General features: G+C 35.4%; 1 protein-coding gene and 1 long non-coding RNA gene across 3 annotated transcripts in view; one reads left to right on the top strand and one right to left on the bottom strand.

The window, feature by feature from the left end:
* LOC105432421 (uncharacterized) overlaps positions 1-12,645 on the top strand; it is a 129,006-nt gene that overhangs the window by 43,970 nt on the left and 72,391 nt on the right. The window lies entirely within an intron of this gene.
* Positions 1-12,645, bottom strand: part of LOC105432420 (uncharacterized) — an 89,279-nt gene that overhangs the window by 18,878 nt on the left and 57,756 nt on the right. Inside the window, exons 3-4 of the mRNA XM_011647222.2 lie at positions 7,290-7,425; positions 6,174-6,307 (exon numbers count right to left, since the gene is read on the bottom strand). Of these exons, the coding sequence (XP_011645524.2) occupies positions 6,174-6,307; positions 7,290-7,425 (270 nt within the window). The remainder of the gene's footprint in view (positions 1-6,173; positions 6,308-7,289; positions 7,426-12,645) is intronic.

The raw sequence follows: 12,645 nt of genomic DNA on the forward strand, positions 1-12,645 counted from the left end.
AACTGGCCAGGCGGGAAAACTTTCGAAATGGAAATCAGGCGCATAGAAAACGCAGTAAAAGTCCGAAAATTGCATTCGGGTCTCGAATTTACGAGAATGCACGTGCTGTGTGACTAGGGATTATTTGCCCGAAATATTGGTGGATGTTTCATATGCCGGGGCAAAGCTTTCCGGTAGAGCGCGGGAAGCAAGGCGGAAATATTGGCGGCGAGAAAATATGAGCGAAAACTTGATTTGAGATAGGTGGAACCAAGGTAGACTTTTCTTGGCAGCGGATCAAGCGCATACTTATATATCCACCTACGCGGACAAATGTATGTGCTAGTTATATACATACTCACGCAAAAAAGAAAGAGAGAGGGGAAAAGGAAAGAGGGCAGAAAAGGATAAGAGAAGAGGATAAGCAGGTGGTCAATCGATGAAAACGATTTTCTAACTCACTGGTCAGTTTCTGCATTACGTGGAATCGCTGCTTGATAAGGCTACATTTTTTAAATGGACAAGTCTTGAACGAAATTTTCAGGAAAAGGAAGATCCTCGCCTCTTATCTTGGTTCTCTAATTTATCTTCTCTTATCGAACGTAAGAGCCGTTTAATTATCTTCGTCCGACGTCTCACACAGTTATTCCCGAATTAGCACTGAGCTTTACAGTATTTTGAGCGTTAATTCTTAATTATTTTTAAGAGTCATCGTGTTCGCTAAAATTTAGAACTACAGTGAATATTTCACTTTGATGAAATTATTGAGTTGTTATCATTAATAAGTAAATCAGATTATAAAGAATTAATTAGATAAACATAATTTTGCAATATAAGTTATATACTCATATTTTCATAAAAAAGTTATGCAATGTTGATTTTATTTATTACTCGCTAATATTTTTTTAATTGGAAAAATCAAATTGAGGTAATTAAAATGTGAGTTAATAATGAGATTTACTAACGTAATTAACGCTTGGAAATTATCTCGTTAACATTCATAAATGTATAACATTAATATGTTAACTTATTACAAACGCGTATTACGTGCGGGCAGAATAGAGAGGCGTTTAAATAATGAGGACAAATTGAATCGCGGATGAGTCAACGAAAAATATAGACTGCAATGAAGGAAAAGTGCTCCGTTAGGGCAACTACGGAGGAAGTTGTCAACAATAGCTGTGCTTAGAAATCAAGGAAAGTAAGCGGGGTGACGCACGTCATGGACGACGGGAGGGCGAAAACCGAAAATAGAGAAGGGCGAAACGACGACCCTTGTGCACTTTCGACCGGGATGCTTTCATCAGGGTGAGACCATTGTTCCTCTCGCCGCCGGAAATGCGAATTTTCACTTACGCTCGTCCAAACGCGGTCGTTGCTTACTCCGCTTCGTTTTATTCTAAAAGCCAAGTGATTCAATTTCACGCGCTCTTCCGAGCGTCTATTTAAAACTGTTCGCGCTTATTTATTATTATGAGCTAAGTTGGGAATTTCTCTAACATCCAATTCAACATTCGGGTAATGTTTCATTTCTGATGTTATAACGTCCAATATAAATTTTTATTATAATTTTTGTTATAAATTAAAACGTAAAAGCGCAGATAGAACAATTTTTATATTCTATTATGTTCTGGCTATCTGAAAACACTTTTCTATATATGTAATTCTCATTGTTTCAGTAGAACAGTAAGTTGATGAGAAAAAAATAGTTCAATTCATGCAAAATAAAAGATAATATTATTTATTAAATAATTGCTTATAAATTGTTATATATTATTTATTTAACTTATTTATAATAATTGTTGCTTATAGTTGCTTATAACATACACAAATCTAATGTTTTTAATTTTTTTCAAAAAATTACTATTTTCTAGACAATTTAACTGATTTTAACGTAAAATATTATGTTCTACTATGTAATATTAAATGATTTAATGTTACAATGATTTAATGTTGTTATGAAAATTTTATCTGGACAAATTATCTTATATGTATAAACATGTAAAAAGATATTTCGCAAATATACATATTACGAGGAAAACAGAGAGTTACTATTAATTAAAAATTTGCAGATATTTTATCCTTCATATACATATAAATTTAATTATTGATAAATTATTTTAATTTCCTATAATATATGTTTGCAATATTTTTACTGATTGTATCGATTTGTTACGATATATATCTTCCTGAGGCTGTTGAAATCTCAATCCAAGGCAGTAGAAATCAAATCCACCAAGATTCGTTCGGCTATATTCGCACATATTCGGTTGAAAGGTACGGATGTCTGGTATGCAAATAAATTGTTATTTCGTGGCTTTCGTTAAATCAACTAAATTATTCTGTTAAATCGCTGCATCGCCGTTTCGTCGTGCTGACGTTTTCCCAGTTTCACCGGCCGAAAGTGAGTTACGCCGTTTCAATCGTCAGAATGAAAAGTGTCAAAGGACGGCATAAATCTGCTCGTTCAAAAACAAAGCGCCGCCCTCTGAAAACGAATATTCAGTGGAAAATATCGCGCCTCTCGTGCCCTGGTTATTTAAACCAATGGTATTTTCTGCGAAAGCAATGGATCCGCTCGTCAAGATAAAGGCCTGCGATATCGGTTTTTTCCTTTTTTCAACATTTTATTCGACGCAGTTTATATATTATATATATATATATATATATATATATATATATATATATACATATATATATATATATATATATATATATATATATATATACGCAAGGCATATATAGGCAAGGCAAATGTCGAGCCTGTTTTCTTAAACGCGTTGGAAGCTTTCCATCAGTTACGTCGATGCTATTAAAGCTAAATTAAGTCATAAAGCAGCAGGTCCATGAAATGTTGCGAATAAAAGTACGCAATGGCATAACTTGTTAACGTTGTTAATGCCGGTCTCGAGAAAATTCAATGGAATGCAATCAAGAGATGAAGGGAGAGAGAAAGAGAGAAAAACTGTACACTTAAAACATTTAATTGGGACGTCAAGGATGAAACTTTGCCGATCGATACATAGGGCACTCGACGATTGCAGAAATACGGATGAGCAACTATACCCTTAATCCTCTCACTGCCTGTCTTTCACTTCTTCTTCCCCTTTTTTTATCTTTTTGTTTCCTTGGTACGCGATCGTAGTTCGTCTGATGCTACACTCAACAGGAGAGCTCTACAGATTACTAGCGTACAAAGCTTTTCCACTTGAAGGTTCCTCGAGATTTATCTACTTTATAGAACGAAAGACTCGGCATGTCTTTATAGTTAATCACACGATCATGTAGCATGCACATATCTTCTTTGCGTCACTCAAAACAGTCGTCCAATAACATCAATAAGCTATTATAATAGTAAGGTGCTACACAAATCCATGTGCATTTACAAGGTGTCCCATAACTTTTAATTAATATTTCAAGGGGTGAAAGAGGATGGAATTTTGAACTAAAAGTTCCTTTCCCAATTTTGACTCAGACCATTATTTACCGAGTTATTAACGATTAAAGTTGATCAATCAGATTGCGTCCAGTCGGAGTACGTAGAAGCGTAGCATGAGGTTCTTCGTGCTTTCTGTATATTCTCTCGATTAAAATTTTTTTTTCTAATTTTTTATATTAATAAATAAATTAATAAATAAGTAGATAAATAAATAAATAAATAAATGAGAAAAGTTACAGTTGGAAATTTATTCAATTTCTGATTGTTTTTTTAATATTATTTATTATTTATTTATTTGTTTATTTATTGAGGTCAATTATGTAATCCATTTGTTCAATTTAGTTATTTAATTTTCATAACCTAGTAGCGATGGGGAAAAAATAATTACGAAATATTTGTTATGAGTGCAAAAAAAGACTATTGGCAAAAAACATTATCAAAATAAATTGTTTCTATAAATTGTTTAAACGACCTCTTCAAAAATTGTTTTGACACGTGTCATGTATGATTCTTACGTATAAATATTATAAATAGATTGATATTGTTATAAATAAATTAATTGTTATAAATAAATTAATAAATTAATTATGTAGATTAAATTATTTACGTATTCGTTAATTTCGGATTTTAAAACGATAACGCCATTGAATTGTAAGAATCGAATTGTAAGAAAAAATACGTAAGAATCATACATGCCAACGTTATGAAATAATCAAAATAAATTTTTCACAAGCAATTTGTTTAAACAATTTCTTAAAAAAACTAATTTTAATTGGAAACTGATAGCTCCATCGATTTCTACAAAAAAAAAAAATACGTAAGAACCATATATGATACATGTCAAAACAATTTTTGAAGAAATCGTTTAAATAATTTCTTTACAAACAATTTATTTTGATAATGTTTTTTGCCGGTAGTCTTTTTTTGTACCCATAACAAATTAGAATAAAATTTTAATCGAAAGAATGTACAAAAAGCGCGAGAGGTCTTAAAGCATGCTACGTTTCTGCGTATTCCGGTTGGGCGCATTCTGATTGATCAACTTTAATCGTTAATAACTCGGTAACTAATGGTCTGAGCCAAAATTGGAAAAAGAATTTTTAATTCAAAATTTCATCCTCTTTCACTTCTTGAAATATTAATTAAGAGTCATGGGACACCCTGTATATACATCTATATATGTGCGTTATGGATTTTATTTTAATTAATGTTTTTATTATGTATTGAATTTTGTGTTATAATAAAGTTTATATATAGATTCTTGGATATTTGCGAGAATTCCGCATTAAGTGGAATTCTTGCGAATAAAGGTTTTTTATGTAAAAATATATGAATAATGAATGGTGATAAAGCAAGCGCAATCTCATGTCTATGACGATAATTTGACCAATAACAAATGTATCCATGTTTTGTTACGAGGGAAATTCAATAGAAGAAATTCAATAGGTATTTTGTGTGAGAAATTTATGCATGGAAATTTTCACATGGATATAATGAAAAATACATTGAAAATATTATAGTAATTGAAAAAAAGAATGTGACAAATTAAACACTGTGTATATAAAAACATACATTTATATGTAAAATGTATTAAAAAATATGAGAACATTCAAATAAGTAGTAATTTATTTGCGTATTATTATAAAATGAAAATTAAACATATTGCAAGTTGTAATTTTAATTTTTGCGAATTATTTTTATATGCTTCATAATATACTATCGCAAAGAGAGAAAATATCTTTCTAACAAGAATCTATGATTTTACAGTTTACATTTTACAGTAAAGCATATTTTGCTTTTTTTCTTGTATATGAATTATTTCAGTATTTAAATTATAAATTAAATTATATATTATTATACATATAAATTATTTCTGTAATATAAATTAATTATCGTAAAAGATATATATAATATTAATATAAAATCTGTAGTTATTAATAAGAGATTTGTACGCTTATCAAAAAATAATTCACCGATAATTTGGTTGCTATTTTCATGTCGTCTTAATTAACGTCAATGCAGATTAATAATCCAGAAACAAAATTCCCTCCACGGATTTACTTTATTGACAATCCTGTCGGCCATGTGAACGTGCATAGAATGTTTCAAAGTGATGACACAACTATAGTTCATCCTTTATTAAACTTCGATATTAAATTATGACGATAAACATCGAAGTTTATATGAAATACGAATAATACATCTTGATGGCTTCTTATAGATAAAAAAATTTCGAAATTGCTTAATTTTATTTCTCTTTTTTTTTTATCAACATTTGTCTTTTCGTTTGTCATCCACTACAAAGTGCTATCTGTAAAGAGTTAATTCTAGTTATATTATTGAAGTTTGCAATTTCCTGGTTACAACTTCACCAAAGATTCTCTTCGTTATAACTTCCTTCCCCTTATCTAACTATTTCTCTTTATAAGATAATCGATAAATTTGCATACAAAATCATGTTACGTGCTACCAAATTACAAGCGCCGTGCAAGCGGTATGCATCGTCGAACGTGTCGATTCTTTCGTTAAATCCCGCGATATCCAACGATATCCTGATATCGCGTGTGCGATGGAAGTCTCGAGTGAGCGATAGGAACGGGATTGACGTAATGGAACGGGAGCGAAACAGAATGGAATAGGCACAAGTCTCGGATCTTCTACGTGCAACTCTAATCATCCAGTAAGGTCACGTAGCTGCGACTACGTTGAGATGTATATAGGTAAGAGAGACCGGGATGGCGAGGGCGATACTTACGGGTACCCCGTTGAGTCTCCACGTAACGGCGGGGGTGGGCCAGGATTTGCCTGAGGTGCAGTTCGCTCGTAGCATCTCACCCATTGCTATGCGCTCCTTCTCGGTACGAATCACAGGATCCGTTTTTGGGGCGTCTAAGGCATAATAATTATGTCGTTTAGCACATGCGACTGCTGCCATGGCACTAACTCGACACCTGGCGACATGCCAACGGCGCCGGGGGCGTCACAGAGCGTACCGGAAACACTTGAACAACGACCCCGTCATGCTTGCTACTGACGACGAGGGCTAGTGTTTCCAACGTGTCCCTCGACACCGCTGCTGCGCATTTTGTTTAACAATTTGTAATCTACGTCATGTCGCGTCATATCGCTGCAGAAGCTGTATGCGCTTATCTGATATACGAGCTTTTCCTTCGTGAAGAATTAGTTGGATATAATATAGTTTTCAGTTGTTTAAATCACGACATTAAAATAGCACATTTTCCGGTAGAAATAATAATTCTTAAAGAAATCGCAATAATTAAACAATACTTGAAAACGCAATTAAAATGTAACGACATCGCAATAATTTAATCATCGCGATCAACCCTCTGCCCAGTTTGAAAGATTATTCTATATTCTTCTTTTCGTATTGTATGTAAATTTTTATGGGCATTAATTTGTCAAGAATTTATTTTGTTTTTTTACACTTATTTTCGTTGTACACGAAACTCTAGGAAGTATTATAGCTGTTATTTTAAAATATACATACAAAATATATATATATATATATATATATATATATATACAGAGAAAATAAAAATTCAATTGTGTGTACTAAAGGGAGTTACAAGAACATCGGGAAAGAAAGCATAGATTCAGTTTGTCTATTGGAAATGGACGATATATCTTACTGGAGCGTTATAGGGCACATCGATTTTGCCTAAAACCCCGGTATTACAGTCGATCGTTGATCCCCATACTGCTGTGCTCACGAAATGTATCACCGCTTTGAAATCGAGATGAACGGAGAACGCGTGCATACGCGTTCGGACAATCCCAGAACGAGCGATTTATCTTTGGCTGAGTTGCAAAAAGTTGCAAAAAGAAATTTTCAACACGCGCGTGTACTTACCGGCTACTTCCATCTTGGCCTTTTCGATCATGGTGTGGTAGGAAGGGCTACCAGCAGACACCTCGCACTTGTAGGACCCGGTAAGCTCCCTGGACACGTCCACCAATGTCACGTCGTTCGTGTTCGATTTGGAAACCTGTAAAACGCGAAGTCTGATATACCGTGCTTCACCTATGCTCCACGTTCCACCTTCTCTATTTTCCCCGTTTCTCCACTCTGCGATCCGTCTCTCATCCTCCTACAGCCAGGTTTTTACGGGCGGTACGCCACCGCTACGAAAAGTTTCGTCATTTTTCATGCACGATAGGTCCGCGTCAATAGTTAGAGACGCTTTTGCATAACCGCGATCTTCCAACCCTCCATCACTCCGGGGTTATTCTCATGCAAATAATTTGCCGGTGTAAAATTATTTTCGCGTGATCTTGTAAGAATTCATACGGAACTTTAGCGAACGTCTACATTTAACATTTTCCAATGTTGCTCCAATTAAACTTTATGCTCGGCGATCGCGAGTTCAGAGAAAGTTTGTGAATAAGATGCGAGGAATATTCATTACGAATGCACCACCTTTTATTCTCGTACGATAAGAATGTCACGATTACAAAATAGCAAGACGACGGAAAACTAAATTTTCAAGAAATTGGTTATCAGTCGTGCTTGCACTTAGTTATCCCGTCGCGTTCACCAACTGAATGGAGAGAGGGAAGACGATAATAAGTATCGATCGTGCATTTGGGCAACTTCGCTAAAAGCGTGGATCTCAGTGAAACTGTCACTGAAGAGTAATTCCGTTCGTGAGATTCCTTTTCAAAACGATGTTCTCCGGAGTGCTTTTACAGACGTTTGAAGAAGGGGAAACCTGACGGTGCTAAATATAGATTACTGCGCGGATAAGAATTTTTTATTGAAATATCTTTGAAGGAAGCATCACGTCTTAGCTATTTCTTAGATATCGGAGAACGAAAGACAAAAGTTTTCTGTCTTGCAATATCGATCACGGTGACACATCATTGATTCGAAACACGTGTATGGTATCTATGTCGAAAATAAGTTAGCAGCGTGCTTCGACTTTGTATAATACTTTCGAATGTGCCGGAAAAATGTGCATATGTATCCACGAGTACTTCGAAACTAGTTGCGAATAGCAACGTAAAATTTTTTCTGAAAGCGCTGAAATATTATATTAAAAAGTTTATGTCGAAATAAAGACATGCTCAGCAAGTTTTAGATGAGAATAAAGTTTAAGCGGGACGCAACTTTGCGTAATAAATAACATAAAAATAATGATTTAAAAGATATAAATAATAAAAACATGTATTGTAACAAGTTAAAATTCTAATTTGGTTATTATTATTTATATATAATTAAATTTTGCACATTTTCTCTTTCTCTTATTATATGCAAATAAATTCTCGGCTTGTTACAAAGAAATTTTATCATCTAAAATATTTTAAATTTGTTGAGATTAATCTAGTGTCTGTCTCTCTTCTTTAATCCATGTTCGCGTCAACTTCTATTGGTATTAAACATCGCTGATATTGCTCTGCATTCTGTACCACTGATCGATTTTACATCCAAACCTTTCCACGTTTAAATCTGGATCCCACGATCCGCCTGCGCCCGTTTCTTTTTGCGACACCGCTCTTTTCCTCTTCGCAGGCATTTATATTCATCGCGGCGAGCGTCTCCGCCTCCTTTACAAACTATGTCGGATGAGGGGGACAGGTCTTTTTCATCGTTTCTTCCGCTTCTGGCATCGGCGTGGACGAGATGCTCGATGAAAAATATCATTGAAAAGGGTTGCGCGCCGCGAGTATTCGAATCTGTCGGGGCGGAAACTGCAGGAGCCACGCGTTACCTCCTTTATGAAAAGTGTGAACATGCATCCCATTTTTCAGTCCGTGTCCTACATTCTTGATTAAATGAAGCCATACGGGCGGAAATACATGTAGCGTATACATATGTGTAACGTTAAAATTTGAACCGATTTAAATATAAATAGTAATATAAAAATTTTTATTTTTATTTATTCATACTGCATCGATTTTAAATATTGAGCATATTGAATTTAAAAAAGATAAAAACATTTCAATACCTTTGTTAACATTATTAAGATATATAAAATATTTATTTTAAATAATCAGCAATAAATAAAGTTTCCACGTTATTATAATTTACCTAATTGATATAGTTGACTGATTGAAAAGAGAAAAAAATGTCTAATATTATAATAGAGTTCCCATGAATATTACTTTTGCAAATATTGCTTATACTCAAATAAAACTGTATATGACTATACGTTTTATATGTTTTTTTTTAAGAGCTCATAGCAGCAATTCTAGATTTTATTCTTTGTAGTTAAAACGAGGTTACGGGGGTACAAGCAACCTATTCTCTCTCGATTCATCGATTACATCGCAGTAACAATAGCTCAATACCGTTACATGATATTACGGACCATGACTCACGTGGAACAAATATCGCCTATTCTTATATCGACTGAAAATACTCGCTTGGAGATATACGAGCCAATCGGAATAGACGATAGAAACTTAATCGAATAGTGAAAAATTATTATCTTAAATCTTCGGAAACACACGAGTGCAGCAATCGTATCTTACTTATACTGCTACATACTACGAATGTTCGTACAAAACTATTTCTTCTTTAAGTTTAACTTGGTGATAACGCGATGATAATTGGAAAGTAGGGTATTGTTAAGTGGCGTTATAAAAAGAGGAGATTATCAGTACGGCTGCATGGGGTCGCAGTAAAGCGATAGTAATCTCATTGTAACTGCCGCAACATCGGAAGCGAATGATCGTGAAAATGCCTTTCGAGTCCACCATTGGTGGTTATATTTGCCGGCGCGAACGTTATAAATTTTCCGTATAAAGATTACGAGCCATAGTTACCGTTCTATCTGCCGATTTAGGATGCTTTATATGCTCATGAAAATTCCCAATCTCGTTTCTGTCTTGGCTTGAGATTAAATCTTGCGTAACTTGCTTTACTCTTACTTTTCTGGCCCGCCATAATTCACCGAATTTAATTAAATAATTATTTTTCGAATTTATTTGTTAAATTATTTTAGAAGATATACAACCTATAGCGTATTGACAATGCGTTTTCTGATTGTTTCCTGTTGAAGTTTTTTCTTGAAACAAATGTTTCTATAACAGAAATTAGTACGAAAATCATGCTCTGGTCTTCGCAAGCGCATTGTCAAGCGCGCAAATAGAAAATCTTGTAAAATAACTCTGAATCCATGCGGAGTTCTAGATAGTTGGAAAAATTGAATCCTTACTGTCGCATTCGAAAGAAGAAATCGAGAAAACCATCTTGCTTCAGATGAAAGTCGCTGTATCCGTAACGTCAGCGTCACTTCGTCATATACTCTAGCTTCTCTCGATAAGTTTCTCTTCCCATATCGTTTTCTTCCTTTCATCACTTTTGCTCGTCTCACGTCTAGAAATATTCACAACTCCAGAAGTCACCTGGCACTTTTCAAACGAATTCCACCTCGCTCCTCCACCGCTATTTCCGAGTCGTCGTCGTTTCTTGCTTGTTCCTTGATCGCTCCTCTCTCCACTACCTTATCTTCCACTGTTTTTCTCGCCCTCAATAATTCATTTACACTCTCATACATTATGTTCCTCGTTTTCTCTTTCCTCTTTCGCGCATTGTTTCATCCTGTACCTATTGTCCGATCACGTTTTTCTCCCGTTGAGCCCTTTACTTCATCTGCCCTCCGCATCATCTGCTACATCATTCTTTTAGCTATGCTTCTTCACTACGTTTTCACATTTTTCTCCCTCTGAAGTTTTGTTCCACTTTTGCGGTCTGTACGACCGCGCCGTTGCCGTAATTATCAGTAAAGCACGTCGCCGATCCCACGGGAGTATTTTCCTGCAGGACTTCGGTGTGCTTCCTTTGAGTCGACAGACAAAGGGCAACGAGATAGGAAGCAAAAAGGAAGCCAGCACTGGACGCTATTAAATGTCCCTGCTGCCAAGATATTGTATATATATGTCTTCCTTGCGCGTGCGGTGTTTCAACTCACATATTTATCAGCAAATCATGTTGCACACTATAAAATTAATAAGAAGAGAGTTGATGTCAGCAAATTATTGATTGAATTGTTAGGCTGCTCGACTTTTTGTTACAAAATATTAATTTTTTTTTCATGAATTTGTCTTTTAAGTATTAATTATTGAAGTTGAAGTCATACTTTCTGAACGCTGTTTTTTTAAAAAATATTTTTAAAATTAATAATATTAGTATTATCGATACTCCTATGAATAATTAGTTTGAATAAATCTGGATTGATTCGTCGGGCGAATCAATCCAGATATATACATAACATTAAGATTTTTAATCTTAGATAATTTGACTTTAAATCCATTCTATATTTATAAAATTAATGTAAATGTAAGTATAAATGCATTGCCAAAAACTCTCCGCATTTCTCTCATTACGCTCGATAAGTGCAAACATACACATTTAGGATTAATTCCCGACATTTTTCTTTCGACGCGTCCGTCGGGGAAGGCGTTATACAAACCTACAGGATATTGCTTTCGCGCCGAGTGCTCTCTCTCTCTCTTGCGGAAAGGAGGATTCCATTTTCTCGAGCGTCGGAAAATTTAAGAAGAGTCGCACCTTAAGAGGACGCGAGAAAAAAGGTCGCAAAGGCGGGTGGGGAAGGAGGTAGATACGCGCAATTGCGACGACGTTGAATCGACGTAAAACACGGAACTCGCTTGACCCAGGTTCAAGCCGTGTCGCGGTCGTAGTACATGCCATAAATCAATCTATCGATTCCTTTCCCACCCGGTACCCGCGAGAGAAACTTTTGCCTTCGTCGTGGCCATACCTCCGGAAAAATGGAGGCACCCCGATGCATGAGAGATTAGAAAAGGCGGATAGAGGAGGAAAGGAAGGACGTCTGTCCAGGGAGCGGCAAGAAGCCTTGCCTTCGGCGAGAGAGCAAGGCCAGTTCTTCTCTCTTATCGAATCTACTTGCAGGCTGTGTTTTCCGCAGAAAAATAGATTACGGTCGGTTACGATCGGGCGCGCGCGCCGCAAAAAGATAGCCCGTCGTTTACTCGCGAGCGCAAAAATCGAGCCGCCTTTAGTTCTTATCTCGACGACTCTTCGAAAGAGAGAGCTCGTTTGATAAATGGATCTAACGGCGCATCGATATGCGCATCCCTCAAGGAATACAATTTACGATACACACTGTACAGCAAGAATGCAGCGTGTTGCGATGTAAAGTACAGCTTCAAGCATCAATCGAATTTGAAATTCCTTCGTATTATCTGAAATCACATAATTTTGCCGTTTTGTTTTGAAA

Source organism: Pogonomyrmex barbatus, unplaced genomic scaffold (assembly GCF_055798465.1).
Source record: "Pogonomyrmex barbatus isolate J1 unplaced genomic scaffold, ASM5579846v1 scaffold1, whole genome shotgun sequence".
Taxonomy (NCBI): Eukaryota; Metazoa; Arthropoda; class Insecta; order Hymenoptera; family Formicidae; genus Pogonomyrmex; species Pogonomyrmex barbatus.